The sequence below is a fragment of the Salvelinus namaycush genome, chromosome 25, assembly GCF_016432855.1.
Source record: "Salvelinus namaycush isolate Seneca chromosome 25, SaNama_1.0, whole genome shotgun sequence".
NCBI lineage: Eukaryota > Metazoa > Chordata > Actinopteri > Salmoniformes > Salmonidae > Salvelinus > Salvelinus namaycush.
In genome coordinates, this window is record NC_052331.1 from 18,441,642 (window position 1) to 18,463,986 (window position 22,345).

Sequence of the window (22,345 nt, forward strand, 5' to 3'; positions counted from 1 at the left end):
AGACAGAACGTGTTTCCTTCCTGAGCAGTATGACGGCTGCGTGGTCCCATGGTGTTTATACTTGCGTACTATTGTTTGTACATATGAACGTGGTACCTTCAGGCGTTTGGAAATTGCACCCACGGATGAACCAGACATGTGGAGGTCTACACATTTTTTCCGAGGTCTTGGCTGATTTCTTTTGATTTTCCCATGATGTCAAGCAAAGAGGCTCTGAGTTTGAAGGTAGGCCTTGAAATACATCCACAGGTACACCTCCAATTGACTCAAATTATGTCAATTAGACTATCAGAAGCTTCTAAAGCCATGACATCATTTTCTGGAATTTTCCAAGCTGTTTAAAGGCACAGTCAACTTAGTGTATGTAAACTTCTGACCCACTGGAATTGTGATACAGTGAATTATAAGTGAAATAATCTGTCTGTAAACAATTGTTGGGAAAATGACTTGTGTCATGCACAAAGTAGATGTCCTAACCGACTGGCCAAAACTATAGTTTGTTAACAAGAAATTTGTGGAGTGTTTGAAAAACAAGTTTTAATGACTCCAACCTAAATGTATGTAAAATTTCGACTTCAACTGTTGCTAGCTTACTTTCTCTTGTTCTTCTTTTTTCTATTTCTCGTGTGTTTTTGCTCTACTTTATTTTATCTTATAGTGCTACGGATATTGATTACTGCATTGTTGGTAAAGCGCTTGCAAGAAAGGCATTACACTGTTCTTGTACGCGTGACAATATGAACCTGAAACATACCGTCAATTCTGTCTGAATTAGGCAAGAGATGGAGATCAGAGTGAGGTGGATACACAATCTTATACTTTAGCACACACACCTGAAAATAGAATGAAGATGGCAAAGTGATGGAAAGAAGATCTGTTGTTTTCCCTCTTGTGATTTTCCACTCTTTTTGATTGAGAGAGAGAGAAACAGAGAGAGAGTGATGGACTACGCTGGCGCGCTTTGTTTTGGTGTGGTGTATGTCTGCTAAAAACAGCAGGGGTGAAAATGGCTCTGGTCCTCATTTATTGATGGAGCCTCTTATTGTTGTCAAACCCAAAGCGTGCTGGCTAATACATGAGTACTGCCTAATGCATGAGAATTCCCATGCCATGCCCAAATAAGCTCACTCAAGAGTTCTGCACTTTCTCTTGCATTCAAAGGAAGTATTCTTGACTCTTTGTGGGCTCAACCCCGTCTTTTGGTGAGTCTACCTCTTGGGGTGAAAGCCAAAGTTTGAGTTTGTACAGTTTTTGTAATGTAGAGCTGGAGCATATGGCTTGTTGGCAGATAGGACAGAAAGAACATCTGTAGGAGCCTCTGTCTGTCTGTTTTCCTGTAGTGAGATGGTTATTGGTGCCAATGGAGGTTTTGGTAGGCCTACATCGTTTTTATTAACTTCAGTAGAGTTAGTATTTGTTAGCTCAAATTCGTCCCTTTGTTGAGTTGCTGAAGAACACCATAAGAATATTGTACAACCTCATTTAATGAATTTATGCAGATTCGACTACATGTTTTATACATGGCAAAGTGTTTTTTTTGCCATTAGTTCGACTCTTTCAGTGCATTAAAGGAGTATGAACACGCAACACATAATTTGTATTCAGGACAGGTACTATGTGTTATGCAGATGAATGAGGACCCAAAAGCGACTTAACAAAAACAGAGTCTTTATTCCAAACTAAAACAAAACGGTACTCCTGGATATATCTTAGATGACACCTGCTCACACGCAGCATCTGATGAAGGCAAAAACACGACAGGGCGGAACCAGGACACGGAACAGCAAACATCAAACAAAGATCCGACAAGGACAGAAGCGGAAAACAGAGGGAGAAATAGGAACTCTAATCAGAGGGCAAAATAGGGGACAGGTGTGAAAGATTAAATGAGGTAGTTAGGAGAATGAGGAACAGCTGGGAGCAGGAACGGAACGATAGAGAGAGAGCGAGAGAGGAAGAGAGGGAGGGGAAGAGAGAGGGAAAGAACCTACTAAGACCAGCAGAGGGAGACAAATGGAAGGGAAGCACAGGGACAAGACATGATAATCAAAAGACAAAACATGACAGTACCCCCCCACTCACCGAGCGCCTCCTGGCGCACTCGAGGAGGAACCCTGGCGGCAACGGAGGAAATCATTAATCAACGAACGGTCCAGCACGTCCCGAGATGGAACCCAACTCCTCTCCTCAGGACCGTAACCCTCCCAATCCACTAAGTACTGGTGACCACGTCCCCGAGAACGCATGTCCATGATCTTCCGTACCTTGTAAATAGGTGCGCCCTCGACAAGGACGGGAGGGGGGGAGGGAAGACGAACGGGAGCGCGAAGAAAAGGCTTGACACAAGAGACATGGAAGACAGGGTGGACGCGACGAAGATGTCGCGGAAGAAGCAGTCGCACAGCGACAGGATTGACGACCTGAGAGACACGGAACGGACCAATGAACCGCGGAGTCAACTTGCGAGAAGCTGTCGTAAGGGGAAGGTTACGAGTGGAAAGCCACACTCTCTGACCGCGACAATACCTAGGACTCTTAATCCTACGTTTATTGGCGGCTCTCACAGTCTGCGCCCTGTAACGGCAAAGTGCAGACCTGACCCTCCTCCAAGTGCGCTCACAACGTTGGACAAAAGCCTGAGCGGAGGGAACGCTGGACTCGGCGAGCTGGGACGAGAACAGAGGAGGCTGGTAACCAAGACTACTCTGAAACGGAGATAGCCCTGTAGCAGACGAAGGAAGCGAGTTGTGAGCGTACTCAGCCCAGGGGAGCTGTTCTGCCCAAGACGCAGGGTTTCGAAACGAAAGGCTGCGTAAAATGCGACCAATCGACTGATTGGCCCTTTCTGCTTGACCGTTAGACTGGGGATGAAACCCGGAAGAGAGACTGACGGAAGCACCGATCAAACGACAGAACTCCCTCCAAAACTGTGACGTGAATTGCGGACCTCTGTCTGAAACGGCGTCTAACGGGAGGCCATGAATTCTGAACACATTCTCAATGATGATTTGTGCCGTCTCCTTAGCGGAAGGAAGCTTAGCGAGGGAAATGAAATGTGCCGCCTTAGAGAACCTATCGATAACCGTAAGAATCACAGTCTTCCCCGCAGACGAAGGCAGACCGGTAATAAAGTCTAAGGCGATGTGAGACCATGGTCGAGAAGGAATGGGAAGCGGTCTGAGACGACCGGCAGGAGGAGAGTTACCTGACTTAGTCTGCGCGCAGTCCGAACAAGCAGCCACGAAACGGCGCGTGTCCCGCTCCTGAGTAGGCCACCAAAACCGCTGGCGAATAGAAGCAAGCGTACCCCGAACACCGGGGTGGCCAGCTAACTTGGCAGAATGAGCCCACTGAAGAACAGCCAGACGAGTAGGGACAGGAACAAACAGAAGGTTACTAGGACAAGCGCGCGGCGACGCAGTGTGAGTGAGCGCTTGCTTTACCTGTCTCTCAATTCCCCAGACAGTCAACCCGACAACACGCCCTTCAGGGAGAATCCCCTCGGGGTCGGTAGAAACCACAGAAGAACTAAAGAGACGGGATAAGGCATCAGGCTTGGTGTTCTTATTCCCCGGGCGATAGGAAATCACGAACTCGAAACGAGCGAAAAACAACGCCCAACGAGCTTGACGTGCATTAAGTCGTTTGGCAGAACGGATGTACTCAAGGTTCTTATGGTCAGTCCAAACGACAAAAGGAACGGTCGCCCCCTCCAACCACTGTCGCCATTCGCCTATGGCTAAGCGGATAGCGAGCAGTTCGCGGTTACCCACATCATAGTTGCGTTCCGATGGCGACAGGCGATGAGAAAAGTAAGCGCAAGGATGAACCTTATCGTCAGACTGGAAGCGCTGGGACAGAATGGCTCCCACGCCCACCTCTGAAGCGTCAACCTCGACAATAAATTGTTTAGTGACGTCAGGAGTAACAAGGATAGGAGCGGATGTAAAACGCTTCTTGAGGAGATCAAAAGCTCCCTGGGCGGAACCGGACCACTTAAAGCAAGTCTTGACAGAAGTCAGAGCTGTGAGAGGGGCAGCCACTTGACCGAAATTACGAATGAAACGCCGATAGAAATTAGCGAAACCGAGAAAGCGCTGCAACTCGACACGTGACTTAGGGACGGGCCAATCGCTGACAGCCTGGACCTTAGCGGGATCCATCTGAATGCCTTCAGCGGAAATAACAGAACCAAGAAAAGTGACAGAGGAGACATGAAAGGCGCACTTCTCAGCCTTCACGTAGAGACAATTCTCTAAAAGGCGCTGGAGTACACGTCGAACGTGCTGAACATGAATCTCGAGTGACGGTGAAAAAAATCAGGATATCGTCAAGGTAAACGAAAACAAAGATGTTCAGCATGTCTCTCAGTACATCATTGACTAATGCCTGAAAGACCGCTGGAGCATTAGAGAGACCGAACGGCAGAACCCGGTATTCAAAATGCCCTAACGGAGTGTTAAACGCCGTTTTCCACTCGTCCCCCTCTCTGATGCGTACGAGATGGTAAGCGTTACGAAGGTCCAACTTAGTAAAGAACCTGGCTCCCTGCAGCATCTCGAAGGCTGACGACATAAGGGGAAGCGGATAACGATTCTTAACCGTTATGTCATTCAGCCCTCGATAATCCACACAGGGGCGCAGAGTACCGTCCTTCTTCTTAACAAAGAAAAACCCCGCTCCGGCGGGAGAGGAAGAAGGCACCACGGTACCGGCGTTGAGAGAAACAGACAGATAATCCTCGAGAGCCTTACGTTCGGGAGCCGACAGAGAGTAAAGTCTACCCCGAGGGGGAGTGGTCCCCGGAAGGAGATCAATACAACAATCATACGACCGGTGAGGAGGAAGGGAGCTGGCTCTGGACCGACTGAAGACCGTGCGCAGATCATGATATTCCTCCGGCACTCCTGTCAAGTCACCAGGTTCCTCCTGAGTAGAGGGGACAGAAGACACAGGAGGGATAGCAGACATTAAACACTTCACATGACAAGAAACGTTCCAGGATAGGATAGAATTACTAGACCAATTAATAGAAGGATTATGACATACTAGCCAGGGATGACCCAAAACAACAGGTGTAAAAGGTGAACGAAAAATCAAAAAGGAAATGGTCTCACTGTGGTTACCAGATACTGTGAGGGTTAAAGGTAGTGTCTCACATCTGATACTGGGGAGAAGACTACCATCTAAGGCGAACATGGGCGTGGGCTTCCCTAACTGTCTGAGAGGAATGTCATGTTTCCGAGCCCATGCTTCGTCCATAAAACAACCCTCAGCCCCAGAGTCTATCAAGGCACTGCAGGAAGCAGCCGAACCGGTCCAGCGTAGATGGACCGACAAGGTAGTACAGGATCTTGATGGAGAGACCTGAGTAGTAGCGCTCACCAGTAGCCCTCCGCTTACTGATGAGCTCTGGCCTTTTACTGGACATGACATGACAAAATGTCCAGCAGAACCGCAATAGAGACAAAGGCGGTTGGTGATTCTCCGTTCCCTCTCCTTAGTCGAGATGCGAATACCTCCCAGCTGCATGGGCTCAGTCTCTGAGCTGATGGGAGAAGATGGTTGAGATGCGGAGAGGGGAAACACCGTTAACGCGAGCTCTCTTCCACGAGCTCGGTGACGAAGATCTACCCGTCGTTCTATGCGGATGGCGAGTGCAATCAAAGAGTCCACGCTGGAAGGAACCTCCCGGGAGAGAATCTCATCCTTAACCTCAGCGTGAAGTCCCTCCAGAAAACGAGCGAGCAACGCCGGCTCGTTCCAGTCACTGGATGCAGCAAGAGTGCGAAACTCTATAGAGTAATCCGTTATGGATCGATCACCTTGACATAGGGAAGCCAGGACCCTGGAAGCCTCCTTCCCAAAAACTGAACGATCAAAAACCCGTATCATCTCCTCTTTAAAGCTCTGATAATCGTTAGTACACTCAGCCCTTGCCTCCCAGATAGCTGTGCCCCACTCCCGAGCCCGACCAGTAAGGAGTGATATGACGTAGGCGATCCGAGCTCTCTCGTGAGTATGTGTTGGGCTGGAGAGAAAACACAATATCACACTGGGTCAGAAAGGAGCGGCACTCAGTGGGTTGCCCAGAGTAACATGGTGGGTTATTAACCCTAGGTTCCGAAGACTCGGAAGACCAGGAAGTAACAGGTGGCACGAGACGAAGACTCTGAAACTGTCCTGAGAGGTTGGAAACCTGAGCGGCCAGGGTCTCAACGGCATGACGAGCAGCAGACAATTCCTGCTCGTGTCTGCCGAGCATTGCTCCCTGGATCTCGATGGCAGTGTTGCGAGAATCCGTAGTCGCTGGGTCCATACTGGTCGGATCTTTCTGTTATGCAGATGAATGAGGACCCAAAAGCGACTTAACAAAAACAGAGTCTTTATTCCAAACTAAAACAAAACGGTACTCCTGGATATATCTTAGATGACACCTGCTCACACGCAGCATCTGATGAAGGCAAAAACACGACAGGGCGGAACCAGGACACGGAACAGCAAACATCAAACAAAGATCCGACAAGGACAGAAGCGGAAAACAGAGGGAGAAATAGGAACTCTAATCAGAGGGCAAAATAGGGGACAGGTGTGAAAGATTAAATGAGGTAGTTAGGAGAATGAGGAACAGCTGGGAGCAGGAACGGAACGATAGAGAGAGAGCGAGAGAGGAAGAGAGGGAGGGGAAGAGAGAGGGAAAGAACCTACTAAGACCAGCAGAGGGAGACAAATGGAAGGGAAGCACAGGGACAAGACATGATAATCAAAAGACAAAACATGACACTATGTGTCTGCAGGCTACATACACAAACAACCTGGTACGTTTTGTGTGGAGGCAGTGTGCCTAAATTCACATATTGTCACAGCAGTGTTTGTTCTATTGTTGCTAGAGGATGAGATATGGATGGTAATGACAGTAGCTAGCAGTAACCAGGTAGGTGTTTCAGATGACAACAGCAGCTGGCAGGTGTTGGTGAAACGGTGAACTGAGGACCTGTTGGCTGACACACAGGTTGCTACAAGAACTGAGAAATACAGACAAACAAATAGAAGAAAAATATATAGAAGATAAAGAGTCTGTCTTGTTAAAAGGGGATTTAGTGTTGGCAGCATGTATAAAGACACCTGCATATTTCCATCAGGAAGTAAGGTGTAGGATGTTTCTGAAATATTCCCAATTTTGTTTACTTCTCCAGGGCTCATACTGGCCCGCCTTGGACTCATGTTGAACAGCCCTGCTGTGAGCATATTGATGAGGTAAAGTGAAGGAGTAGACTGGAGAGGAGGAGAAGGGAGCAGGAGACTAGAGAGGAGGCAAAAGGGCGAAAAGGCCTACAGACTGGAGAGATTGAATATTCACACTGGCATCAAGATGGCTAGTATGGTTCTGCTGAGCAAAGACTTTCCCAGCTCCTCGGTTAGAATAGAATGTAATTGGATATCCCTTCGGCCACAGAGGTCAATTTAACGTTGGTTAATGTAATTTCATTGAAATGACGTGGATACAATGTTGATTCAACCAGTGTGTGCCCAGTGGGATGTTACTTCTGCTGTAGGTTCTATTATCACTGAGCCATACCATTTTAAATTTGAGTCATTTAGCAGATGCTTTTATCCTGAGCGATTTACAGGAAAAATTATGGTTAAGTGCCTTGCTCAAGGGCACATCGACAGATTGTTCACTAAGTTGGCTCAGGGACTCGAACTAGCAACCTTTCAGTAACTGGCCCAACGCTCTTAACGCTAGGCTACCAGTCACCTCTAAAGCCTGGTGTACACTACACATAAAAACTTGTCCCAGACAAGTTTTTGATATTGAACACAAAATCCCCATGTCATTGCCTACTCGGGGCAAGCGGCCGTCACCGACGCTTGTTTAATGTGAGCGAGTCAGAGACGCACTCTGAGGGCTACCGATCCCGTATTTGAGCAGTCCCAGACTTCCCGATATTTTCAAACATGTTTGATTTGATCGGCACGAAATATGCAATGCTCTCGTAGTGTGCAACGTCACGTTTTGAGAACGGTGATCAGCAAAAACCAATGAGAGCTCACCAGAGAAGAAGACAGTGAAATGATGATGATGTTGTTTCGCTTCACCCAGAATGTGTAGACTCTCGAGAAGGAGCGATGACTAGTACTAGTATGCATTTGTATACAAATTTGCAAGTGTCAAATCATTACAGCTCAGAAGTTCCCAAGCAATGTTTTTCAATTCAAAATGTTATTTGAACTCTGTATGACAGGTGTGAATGTCTGACTGAAAACGTTTGAGGCTGCTGTGAGTCACAGCTTATTCTAGCTGCGTTAACAATCTAATCACATAATTGTTTTTGCGACCAAGTAAAGAATTTTGTAGTGTGTGTCACGTCGTTTAGTGTGCGCGACAGCGCACCACACGTTGGCAAGACAAAAAACTACAGTAAAGACAGTCGTTTAATGTGAGAGGCTCAGCGATGTTAGGATTTTGAAAGTGGTGTAGTGTCCACCTGGCTTCACCTGTAACCTTGATGCCAGGCTCTCAAAGGTTGTCTTCAAAGTGTTCAAAAGTCTTTGAGTGTTCAAAATGGACGATTGACTGGTTGTAATAAATTCTCACCTGAACCTTTGCAGTGTACTGTAGATATCTATGGGCCTTGATCTGTACATTTGATCTGCAGACCATACTATTCATTTGTTTATTCCTTGCGGAGGTCAGAGGGCAGCAGACAGTGATTTCCTGATGAATCCACAGTTGGAGCATTTCCATTAGGAGGTGATAACACAGGCAGATTAATTTCCTCTATTTCAGTCTCCAGCCTTATCTCACTATCAGTTTAATATGTGGGAGATGCCTCCGCAGCAACAATAATATAAGAAACTGCTGCTGTTGCACACATGCAAACACACATACACACTAGGGTTGCCACAATACCAGTATCGCGATACGCAGAAGTATCGTGGCATGGAAACAAAACATGGAGCAGATTTAAAGGGCAACTCCACCACTTTTCAACCTCATTTTCATTATCTCCAGCACAATACCATTTTCAACATATGTGAGATAGCGCATTTCTACGTTTTGTAGAAAAGAAATATTAAGTTAAAAAGTTCTACCCGATGACATCATTAAAAGTTCAAAAAAATGTTTTAACTGTGATTTTCAAATTGTATGACATTCACAGTGACGCGGGGGAGCAAGAAAATACCCTCCATAGGGCGAGAAACTTGTTGCAGAGTTTGAAAATCAATGTCAGTGTTGGGGGAAGCTACTCTGAAAATAGTTTACCAAGCTATCAATTACTTCACACTGGAAGAAGTTAAGATACAATAAAGCTACCCTGAAGAAAAATATTGTTTACTTACCTAAAGTTACTTAGAACAATTTTTCACTACATGTGTACTTCATTAAAAAATATCATATCTTAATCTGAAATGTCATAGATGACAAATTGCAAGAACAGATCAGTCTGTAGTCAGATGTTGACAGAAGTGATTTAGCCCACAGAAAGTAAGAATTAGGCACACAAAAAGTGTTTCAAGTGAGAATTAGGCAAGTCTGATGCCGAAAAAGAAAGGAAATTCTTGCCTACTTCATCCATATTTGATTTTATTTTTGCAAAGAAAGTAGTGTGTAGTTCCAGTAGTTAATTACTTTTATTTACCATGTAGTGTAGCTAACTACTGAAAACACTACCAAGATGTGAATGTAGTTCAACTACCACCAAGCTACTGCAAAATGTAATTAAATCACTAGATGAACTACATGTAGTTCACTACTCCCCAACACTGATCACAGTTTTAATCCTACCCTGTGATGTCACAGAGAAGCATTTTTTTAGGACCTTGCTTCTTATCATTTTTAACCACAGATCATAGAAACGTGCTGTTCTCACATAAACTCAGCAAAAAAAGAAACGTCCTCTCACGCACAGAACTAGCAGTATGGCTGGTGGCATTGTCATGCTGGAGGGTCATGTCAGGATGAGCCTGCAGGAAGGGTACCACATGAGGGAGGAGGATGTCTTCCCTGTAACGCACAGTGTTGAGATTGCCTGCAATGACAACAAGCTCAGTCCAATGATGCTGTGACACACCGTCCCAGACAATGACGGACCCTCCACCTCCAAATCGATCCTGCTCCAGAGTACAGGCCTCGGTGTAATGCTCATTCTTTCGAAAATAAACGCGAATCTGACCATCACCCCTGGTGAGACAAAACCGCGACTCCTCAGTGAAGAGCACTTTTTGCCAGTCCTGTCTGGTCCAGCGACGGTGGGTTTGTGCCCATAGGCGACTTTGTTGCCGGTGATGTCTGGTGAGGACCTGCCTTACAACAGGCCTACAAGCCCTCAGTGCAGCCTCTCTCAGCCTATTGCGGACAGTCTGAGCACTGATGGAGGGATTGTGCGTTCCTGGTGTAACTCGGGCAGTTGTTGTTGCCATCCTGTACCTGTCCCACAGGTGTGATGTTCGGATGTACTGATCCTGTGCAGGTGTTGTTATACGTGGTCTGCTACTGCGAGGACGATCAGCTGTCCATCCTGTCTCCCTGTAGCGCTGTCTTAGGCGTCTCACAGTACGGACATTGCAATTTATTGCCCTGGCCACATCTGCAGTCCTCATGCCTCCTTGCAGCATGCCTAAGGCACGTTCATGCAGATGAGCAGGGATCCTGGGTATGTTTCTTTTGGTGTTTTTCAGAGTCAGTAGAAAGGCCTCTTTAGTGTTCTAAGTTTTCATAACTGTGACCTTAATTGCCTACCATCTGTAAGCTGTTAGTGTCTTAACGACCGTTCCACAGGTGCAGGTTCATTAATTGTTTATGGTTCATTGAACAAGCATATGAAACAGTGTTTAAAAACTTCTTGCGACTACAGGGGGTGCTGTTCCGAATTAGCATTTTGTCGTCTCCAAATTAAACTGCCTAGTACTCAATTCTTGCTCGTACAATATGCATATTATTAATTCTATTGGATAGAAAACACTTTCTAGTTTCATACAAAGTTGGAATGATGTCTGTGGGTGACCCAGAACTCTTTCTACAGCGAAATCCATGACAGACAGTGAAAGGTCTGAGAGCGAAGCTCTGATTTCAGATCAGTTTTAAAAGTCTGTGTATATCCTATGGAACGACACGAACTGCACCCGCCTTCCCCTGGATGTCAGTAACCAATGAGAAGTGGAATGGGCCTTCTGCGTAGCTCTCAGAGGTTATAAAGGACCAAGGAGTGAGGGTAGCCCCCCTTTCGACGCTCGCCTTTACGCAGGAAGACACCTCCGGATGCCATTTTCAAAGGCTCGGTTATCAACGTAAAATGTATCCGTCTGTAATTTAATTCGATATAGGACTTAGAAACATCATAAGGTAGTTAATTTAAACCGTTTTATAGCAATTTATATCCGTTTAGTGCGATTTTGATGCATTTCTATGTGAAGCACCGGGCACATTTCGGGGTCCCGGTCGAACGTTAGCGGGCATTTAGACGGACAAAGGACATCTTTCGACCAAAAGAAGATTAAACCCAAGAAAGAATACATTGCCCAAGAATCTGATGGAAGAACAGCTCAAAGTAAGCAATATTTAATATGATAAATCGTTGTTCTGTCGAAATATTTTAAACGCATATTTCGCCATTTTGTTTGTTATCGCGTCACTTGGCGAACCCTGTATTGAAAAGTAAGGATAATTTTAAAAATGTAAGTCAGCGGTTGCATTAAGAACTAATTTGTCTTTCGATTCCTGTCAACCCTGTATTTTTTAGTCAAGTATATGATTAGCTTTCAATTAAACTAGATCACTCTGATAGATGACGTCAGACATATTGAGGCTTGATTTCCTAGTATTTTTATTGTGTAACCACGGTTTTGTATGGCTAAATATGCACCTTTTCGAACAAACTGTATATGTATGTTGTAAAATGATGTTACAGGAGTGTCATCGGAAGAATTCTGAGAAGGTTAGTGAAAAAATTAATATATTTTGGCGATGATAACGTTATAGCTCCCTTTGCCTTGAATTCATGCTCTACTAACGTTTGTACATGTGGTATGCTAACTTATCGATTTATTGTGTTTTCGCTGAAAAACGCTTAGAAAATCTGAAATATGGTCTGAAATCACAAGAACTGTGTCTTTCCATTGCTATGCTTTGTCTATTTTTATGAAATGTTTTATGATGAGTAAATTGGTCATACACGTTGCTCTATCTAGTAATTCTAGTCGATTTGTGATGGTCGGTGCAATTGTAAACTGTGATTTCTACCTGAAATATGCACTTTTTTCTAACAACACCTATCCTATACCATAAATATGTTATCAGACTGTCATCTGATGAGTTTTTTTCTTGGTTTGTTGCTATCAATATCTTAGTTTAGCCGAATTGGTGATAGCTAGTGGTGGAGAGAGAAAATGGTGGACAAAGAAAGATGGTGTATTTTGCTAACGTGGTTAGCTAATAGATTTACATATTGTGTCTTCCCTGTAAAACATTTTAAAAAACAGAAATGATGGGTTTATTCACAAGATCTGTATCTTTCATCTGGTGTCTTGGACTTGTGATTTAATGATATTTAGATGCTACTATTTACTTGTGAAGCTATGCTAGCGATGCTAATCAGTGTGGGGGGGGTGGGGGGTGATCCCGGATACGGGGTTGATACTCGTGAAAGGTTAAACCCTTTACAATGAAGATCTGTGGAGTTATTTGGGTTTTTACGTCCTGAAAAAGGGACGTTTCTTTTTTCGCTCAGTTTATGTAGACACTGGTTTGGTGGAGATGCTGAATATGACGTTGACAAATGGCAGAATTGCCTTTTTATTTCTTGATGAAAACAGTCCTAATGTTGGAAGAAACTTCCTTATGGTGTCACTCAGAATCACATTTGTATATTTTGCAAGCTATAGCACACAATATTTTACGATCCATAGTGTTTGGTCTGCTTCGTGTTCTTTTTTTCTGCCAAGGTAAATCTGGTATCGTAGTCTCTCGATGCTTCTACCGTGACAACCCTAACACACACACACACACACACACACACACACACACACACACACACACACACACACACACACACACACACACACACACACACACACACACACACACACATGCATGAGTCACTACCACCACCATGGCCTCATACAGAAAGATGCAGAGCAACACTGATCCATATTGATCCAGATCTGTTGATTGCAATGTTCCTAATTAAGCCTGATCTCTATCTGCCCACAGTGACACGCTATGCTCCAGCCACTGCTCAGAGCGCAGTGGAGAGCAGAGCGACACAGACCTTAACGATGAGACGCTGTACAGGGTTCAAGAGTACTGGCTCTCTGCATCAATACGTCTAGCCTATTTCCAGATCTCTGTGATATCTGTGCTTTAGCCAACTCTGTTGTCATGCCTTGATAGTCAGAGGAATTGGTAAAAGCTATTTCAGAACTGGAACTAGGCTAGAATCAGCCTTGGATACCAATAGATATAGTAGCAATCCAACAGATAGTCTGACTCACCTATAGGACACTCACACTTGTCTCATGAACCAATCTCCATTTTGCTTTACCACAACTATCAATGAATAGGATGTGTAATATCATGCTGGGCTTTTTATATGAGCAAATGAGATGGTGTGAATGAATGAATGATCTGCCTCAGCCTACATTCGATTGGCAGTCTTATTGGTTAACCGATACAGCCACTGCACCACCATAGGGGTATAGTTAGGTTTTGTATGTCACTTGGATTTGACTGTACGTGTTTAGAGTAATAGGGTTTCATATATAGACCATCTAGCATCTGTTTGGCTTTGCCTGTAGGAGAGGAAAGGCGTATTAAGGTAAAGGTGTCGCAGAAGCCTACTTTGGGGATGTGCTCAGGTTCTCTGGATCTCCCAATGCAGTACATGCTAACATAAGGAACTGTCTTCAGCATATTCTTGTTTTTTCCTGTCATTTCCACCTTCAGAGTTTATTCTGTCACTTAGATTCCCACTAGTTTCTTTCAACAGCTGTGTGGCTGAGAGCCTATCACAGGAGTACTGCAGTAGTAACACAAGCCTCCCCTCCTTTTCTCCCAATTGACCCCTATTAACTTTAATGTGTGTGTGTTTGTGTTGCAGGAGCTGGTGGGCAGTGCCCCTCCACAGAGGAACTGGAAGGGGATAGTCATCGCCCTGCTGGTCATCTGCATCATCTTGTCTCTGATCGTCACCTCTGTCATCGTGCTCACCCCAAGTACGTAACACATAAAGCTGCATACACTTTTATACTCAGCTACTGAACACTCCAAACACCACACCATATTCCTACAGATGTAGGATCTTAATTTGAGCTAGTTTGCTACAGTAGGAAAATAATACTGCAGCAACGGGAAATGTGAATTATTATGTGGATTATAAATAATGGACATTTTGTAGGGGCTGACACATTTTTCATAATAAAAGTCTGATATTTCAAAGTGGAAATGACAAACTTCAGAAGTCTTTTTAAACCTAAAATACAGTGCAAGTTAATCATTTTCTGCATTACAGGAACGTTTTCCTGCAACAGGGTGATCAAATTAAGATTTTAAATCTGTAATAACACAAACACATTCAGCTATATTATAATAGAAACACACTTAGAAACACCCATTACAATCAGCTAGATTACACCACACTATCAAATGCGGAACACAGCATCACTTCCCAAACAAATGTTGTACAATTCCGTCTCCCAGACACTGTTTCGCTAAAAAGCTGCAGGATGGGTCTGGAGAAATGTATCCACTCTCAAATTCATAGACAGAGCTATGCAAGGACTGACCATCCATGATATCAACATGATAGTTTTGACCATGTTTTCAGGCTATGCAGTGTTTGTTTACATTTACTTAGTTTAAAAACATTGTAATTAAACAAGCTTATATTTTGGGTTCTGGTGGGGTACGACAGTTGAACTAAGCTCACGAGACATTTATCAGTTCTATTCTTCAGGAATCAACGGGTACATATCATGAATTTATAAGTCCCAAAATAGATGTAGCAACTTCAGATTGCCCCTTTAAATCAAGACATACTCATACCGGAGTCAGGCCGCCAAATGAAAACTTCTACTTAGATTGAGAGGGATTACAATTGGCCTTACTAGCAGACAGCCCAGTGGGTCATTTCATAAGCCCATTCCTTCATAGACAGCCAGGAGTAGAGAAGGTGATGGTAATGTGTCAGCTTGGAGATTGCATATTGGTTTTTCAGAGAGACGAGGTGAGGTCATCCTCTCGCAAGGTAATGGGGATTTAATGTATAACGCCATTCAGTGTCGTTTAATGGAAATTATTATGCAGTAATAGCTCTAGTCATTTGTATAATTGGCAGTGCATCAGAGCTGCTATTTTCCACATGTTGGGAATGAATCCCTCTCCATGGTCATTTACCAAAGATGAAGAGAATGTGTAAATGTATAGACTTGCAAAGGCACTGACGGTATAGCTCCCAGACCGTGGGCCTATGGGGTTGAAAGGCACACACACACACACACCACCATCTCTATATAACTCAACCTTTTACCTCTGTTGTCTACCTTGTCTGGTCTGCAGTTTTGCTGTCAACTGCAGAAGGGATTGTGTAGCTGGGGGTAGAGGGAGTTATGGCTGCTTGAAAAACTGTCCAGGCTGCAGTGAATCGATGCTGGTGGATCAATAGAGAGTTACCCTGGGCCAAGTGTCTATTTCTCCTTTGTAACCTCTCCGTAATTGCTGTGTCTGTGAGTTGGGAACTGCTGCTGGAAGTCCTACAATCTCCAGAGACAGAAAATGCACGTAATAGTCAGACTCTGCCAGACGTTTCCTGGTCTGTTTTTATGACCCCTCAGGCAACTTGTTGCAGGAGAAGTAAAATATAAACGTTTTTTGGAAATGGAAAATGCACTTCCTTGCAGCTGAAGGCTGCTCCAGTCACAAAGGAAGACTGTAAACGTATTACTATGTCAGAGTACTGACTGACTGACAGCAACCAGATAACAAAGATGGCCAGATCCCTTTTTTAGTTACAGGTAAGTCATGTGAATGAGAATTGAACCTTAACATTATCATATTGCTGTAACTTATTAATTATGTCTTCTTCCATTGTTTTGTTTTCTTGATATATTCCACTGGTAGTTGCAGATGATAGCCTTGCCAACAAAAAGAAAGTCACCATCGAGGACATCTTCGGAGGAGACCTTCATGTGCATGACCCCGATGCTACATGGCTCAGCGGTGAGTTGCTATAGTTACACCCTGCCCTCTCATCCGCCACAAGAAACTGAACCTCACTCAGAACCAATGTACCCTCTAACCTGCGTTTGTGCGCGGTTGCCCAGCTCCCCTCGGACTGCCACGAAGAAGAAATATCAGCCCATGCAGAGAAGCACGAGATTGAACTTCACTCAACTTTCTAGAGTTTTCCCCTTTAGTTAACACTATCAACGTTTCTCTCAACTGTGGGAATTGTGATCGAGTCAATGCCACTTTCAATGCAACATATCGAAACAAAACAATTATGCAAGACTTAGTAGGCAAAGCTAACTGTGCAAGGGATTTTCTTGTAGGCAGAGTGCATTGGAGTAGGATTCTATTGCATTGACAGGCATGACTCAGGCCCGATGTCTAAACAGACTGGTGCGCCATAACCAATCAGAGCTGCAGTAAGCCTACATGCAAATAGCCATTACCATATATGGATCTGTGCCATTCACTTTGAACTGGACTGTGTTTACAGTATGAGTGGTTGTGAGTAGAACCACTTGTTTTGAGATCAAATCGAAAGCTGCATGTAGCCACCTAAGCACATTTGATCATGTTCTTTGCTAGTTAGTGAGTTGAAAATAGCTTTTTTCTGTCTTAAAAAGGCAGTGTTGTATTTTGAGACGGTCTTGAATAAACTAAGTAGACCGTAAGCAGAGGGTAGCATAATTTATCTTATTTTCTGTAATAATAGTATGGGAACAATAATGCATTTTATTTTGTAAAGTGGTTTCTTGCATCAAACAACACATTTTCAGTCACCTCCTTGTCTGATTAACAAGTGGATAAACAGGTTAATATCAAGCCCTGCGTGTTTTTTTTCAAAAGTCTCATGGAATGTAGGCCACACATTTGCTGCTACTGTAGGCTGAATGATAGAACAGCTATTTCCATGTTAACATGTTGTGGGAGGAATTTTCTCCATTGTTTTTTATGATAGGCCAGTCTGGAAGGCCTACATTATGATCAAATAGCCACAGTAGCCTACTTGGCCACTTTCAAAACTGTAACTTAAAGCAGGTACAGCCTCAGTGTAAACAGAAGTTTCACAGAATTTTCACAATGTTCAAGTTTGCGATCAGCAGACCTGAAATTTGCTTACTGACGAATAAATTTGAACGAACATTGCTCAACACCCACCAACCAGTCTGCACGTTTGGAAGTTTGAAGGCCATTTTGTAGCTAAAACGATTGAAGACTTGTAGCGACCGGAATTTGTTCCGTTCAAGTCTATGGCACCTGAAATACAGTTGGATTTATGCAAATATGGTGTTAGTGTGAAAAGTATATGTAGGTTAACAAAAAGAATTCAAGCAACAATAGTGTACCAGTGCCAGTCTGCGCATTTTAAAGTAATTTTGGTGTTGGTAGCTTTAATGGTTCAAGATAAGTGGTGAATTCAAATACTTCCCATTCAAACCTATGGAGCTTTTATGTACATTTAAAATGGTTATAGTTCAAAAAGTATAAATGATATAAAAAAGCTCTATACAAGTACACCATTCCAGACCAGTCTGCATGTTTTAAAGTTTCAATGGAGTATCCAGCTTAAACGGTTGAAGACTAGTTATGTGGCAAAGTTTTCCCATTCAGGTCTATGGCCTTTGAAATGCATTGTGATTTATGCAAATATGGTTATAGTGTGAAAAGCATTAGTAGTATCAAAAAGTTTATTCTAGTACACTGCCTATATGTTTTTAGTGTTTTTACGGTTTTGAGTGGAAAGAAAATAATGGAAAGAAATAGTGGAAAGAAAATAATAAGGATGAAAAGTTTGTAAAGTTGTACTTTGCTTTCAGAAAGCACATTTAATTAAGGGTTATACAGAGAGACAGAGCCATGTAATTACTCCAATGGAACTGTGGAATGTGCCTGTCTCCACCATGGTCTCTCCACGGTGAGTAAATCCCATAGACATTGATTCTGTATGTCATTTTGTGGTAAATCCTTCATAATAAGTTTCCAGTTTATGCCGTCATGCACCATACAGTACTGTGGCTATAATGTATGCAGAGCACGTACAGGACAGGTATGGCCCAAATTAAACAGATGTAGGGCTGGTCTGATATGGCCGTTTTACCTTTGACCAGTTAAAGTGCAAAACACACGAAAATTGAATAAAGCTACTGATCGCCCTCTAGTGTTAGAGATTCAAATTATTTTAGTTTTTTCATTGTCTCCAGAAAGCACAAAAGAAGAACCAGTTTTTTTCGACATACTTTTACAAACTGATATATAAACAACTTAGCTACTTACACAGCAGTAACATAGCGTGTCTTCTTCACTGGAAATGAACATTTTCACAGCAACATATATCAACATAATTACTCAATCTGGATATCTCGGAAGATAATTTAATTTTTTAATTTTTAATTTATTTTTTATTTCACCTTTATTTAACCAGGTAAGCTAGTTGAGAACAAGTTCTCATTTACAACTGTGACCTGGTCAAGATAAAGCAAAGCAGTGCGACACAAACAACAACACAGAGTTACACATGGAATAAACAAGCGTACAGTCAATAACACAATAGAAAAAAAGAGAGTCTATATACAGTGTGTGCAAATTGCGTGAGGAGGTAAGGCAATAAACAAGCCATAGTAGCGAAGTAATTACAATTTAGCAGATTAACACTGGAGTGATAGATGAGCAGATGATGATGTGCAAGTAGAGACACTGGTGTGCAAAAGTAAATAAAAACAATATGGGGATGAGGTAGTTAGATTGGGTGGGCTATTTACAGATGGACTATGTACAGCTGCAGCGATCGGTTAGCTGCTCAGATAGCTGATGTTTAAAGTTAGTGAGGGAAATATAAGTCTCCAGCTTCAGCGATTTTTGCAATTCGTTCCAGTCACTGGCAGCAGAGAACTGGAAGGAAAAGAGGCCAAAGTAGGTGTTTGCTTTGGGGATGACCAGTGAGATATACCTGCTGGAGCGCGTGCTACGGGTGTGTGTTGATATTGTGACCAGTGAGCTGAGATAAGGCAGAGCTTTACCTAGCATAGATTTATAGATGACCTGGAGCCAGTGGGTCTGGCGACGAATATGTAGCGAGGGCCAGCCGAATAGAGCATACAGGTCGCAGTGCTGGGTGATATAAGGGGCTTTGGTAACAAAACGAATGGCACTGTGATAGACTGCATCCAATTTGCTGAGTAGAGTATTGGAAGCTATTTTGTAGATCAAATCAAATCAAATGTATTTATATAGCCCTTCTTAGATCAGCTGATATCTCAAAGTGCTGTACAGAAACCCAGCCTAAAACCCCAAACAGCAAGCAATGCAGTTGTAGAAGCACGGTGGCTCGGAAAAACTCCCTAGAAAGGCAAAAACCTAGGTAGAAACTTAGAGAGGAACCAGGCTATGAGGGGTGGCCAGTCCTCTTCTGGCTGTGCCGGGTGGAGATTAAAACAGAACATGGCCAAGATGTTCAAATGTTCATAAGTGACCAGCAGGGTCAAATAATAATAATCCCAGTAGTTGTTGAGGGTGCAACAGGTCAGCACCTCTACCGCTCCTGCTGTCTCTAGAGAGTTGAAAACAGCAGGTCTGGGACAGGTAGCACGTCCGGTGAACCGGTCAGGGTTCCATAGCCGCAGGCAGAACAGTTGAAACTGGAGCAGCAGCACGGCCAGGTGGACTGGGGACAGCAAGGAGTCATCATGCCAGGTAGTCCTAGGGCTCAGGTCCTCGGAGAGAAAGAGAGAAAGAAAGAAAGAGATAATTAGAAAGAGCATACTTAAATTCACACAGGACACCAGATAAGACAGGAGAAATACTCCAGATATAACAGACTAACCCTAGCTCCCCGACACATAAACTATTGCAGCATAAATACTGGAGGCTGAGACAGGAGGGGTCAGGAGACACTGTGGCCCCATCCGATGATACCCCCGGACAGGGCCAAACAGGCAGGATATAACTCCACCCACTTTGCCAAAGCACAGCCCCCACATCACTAGAGGGATATCTTCAACCACCAACTTACCATCCTGAGACAAGGCCGAGTATAGCCCACAAAGATCTCCGCCACGGCACAACCCAAGGGGGGCTTCAACTCAGGTAGGAAGACCCCGTCAGTGACTCACTCAAGTGGCGCACCCCTCCTAGGTACGGCATGGAAGAGCACCAGTAAGCCAGTGACTCAGCCCCCGTAATAGGGTTTGAGTCAGAGAATCCCAGTGGAGAGAGGGGAACCGACCAGGCAGAGACAGCAAGGGCGGTTTGTTGCTCCAGTGCCTTTCCGTTCACCTTCACACTCTTGGGCCAGACTACACTCAATCATAGGACCTACTGAAGAGATGAATCTTCAATAAAGACTTAAAGGTTGAGACCGAGTCTGCATCTCTCACATGGGTAGGCAGACCATTCCATAAAAATGGAGCTCTATAGGAGAAAGCCCTGCCTCCAGCTGTTTGCTTAGAAATTCTAGGGACAATTAGGAGGCCTTCGGCTTGTGACCGTAGCGTACGTGTAGGTATGTACGGCAGGACCAAATCGGAAAGATAGGTAGGAGCAAGCCCATGTAATGTTTTGTAGGTTAGCAGTAAAACCTTGAAATTAGCCCTTGCCTTAACAGGAAGCCAGTGTACGGAGGCTAGCACTGGAGTAATATGATCAAATTTGTTGGTTCTAGTCAGGATTCTAGCAGCCGTATTTAGCACTAACTGAAGTTTATTTTGTGCTTTATCCGGGTAGCCGGAAAGTAGAGCATTGCAGTAGTCTGACCCAGTAACCCAAGTAACACAAGCATGGATACATTTTTCTGCATCATTTTTGGACAGAAAATGTCAGATTTTTGACAATGTTACGTAGGTGGAAAAATGCTGTCATTGAAACAGTCTTGATATGTTTGTCAAAAGAGAGATCAGGGTCCAGAGTAACGCCGAGGTCCTTCACAGTTTTATTTGAGACGACTGTACAACCATCAAGATTAATTGTCAGATTCAACAGAAGATCTCTTTGTTTCTTGGGACCTAGAACAAGCATCTATGTTTTGTCCGAGTTTAAAAGTAGAAAGTTTGCAGCTATCCACTTCCTTATGTCTGAAACACAGGCTTCCAGCGAGGGCAATTTTGGGGCTTCACCATGTTTCATTGAAATGTACAGCTGTGTGTCATCCGCATAGCAGTGAAAGTTAACATTATGCTTTCGAATGACATCCCCAAGAGGTAAAATATATAGTGAAAACAATAGTGGTCCTAAAACGGAACCTTGAGGAACACCGAAATGTACAGTTGATTTGTCAGAGGACAAACTATCCACAGAGTCAAACTGATATCTTTCCGACAGATAAAATCTAAACCAGGCCCCAACTTGTCCGTGTAGACCAATTTGTGTTTCCAATCTCTCCAGAAGAATGTGTTGATCGATGGTATCAAAAGCAGCACTAAGGTCTAGGAGCACGAGGACAGATGCAAAGCCTCGGTCTGATGCCATTAAAAGGTCATTTACCACCTTCACAAGTGCAGTCTCAGTGCTATGATGGGGTCTAAAACCAGACTGAAGCATTTCGTATACATTGTTTGTCTTCAGGAAGGCAGTGAGTTGCTGCGCAACAGCTTTTTCAAATTTTCTTTGAGAGGAATGGGAGATTCGATACAGGCCGATAGTTTCTTATATTTTCTGGGTCACAGTTTGGCTTTTTCAAGAGAGGCTTTATTACTGCCACTTTTAGTGAGTTTGGTACACATCCGGTGGATAGAGAGACGTTTATTATGTTCAACATAGGAGGGCCAAGCACAGGAAGCAGCTCTTTCAGTAGTTTAGTTGTAATAGAGTCCAGTATGCAGCTGGTGCCGATGTGGATAACAATATCCCTATACTCTCTACACTCGCCAGTTTTATCTTTAGCCAGCGCTATCTTCAGATAAGCCTTAACGTTGGTAGCACTGCCCCCTGGTAAACAGTATATGATCGCTGGATGCTTCGTTTTAAGTCTAATACTGAGGGTAATGGAGTCGCCAATGACTAAGGTTTTCAATTTATCAGAGCTAATGGTGGGAGGCTTCGGCGTCTCAGACCCCGTAACGGGAGGAGTAGAGACCAGAGAAGGCTCGGCCTCTGACTACGACTCGCTGCTTAATGGGGAGAACCGGT

At 43.9% G+C, this 22,345-nt stretch overlaps 1 protein-coding gene across 1 annotated transcript in view; it reads left to right on the forward strand.

Annotated features, from left to right (window-relative positions):
- LOC120019823 (dipeptidyl aminopeptidase-like protein 6) overlaps positions 1-22,345 on the forward strand; it is a 151,874-nt gene that overhangs the window by 92,936 nt on the left and 36,593 nt on the right. The window contains exons 2-3 of the mRNA XM_038963236.1: positions 14,100-14,214; positions 16,118-16,216. Of these exons, the coding sequence (XP_038819164.1) occupies positions 14,100-14,214; positions 16,118-16,216 (214 nt within the window). The remainder of the gene's footprint in view (positions 1-14,099; positions 14,215-16,117; positions 16,217-22,345) is intronic.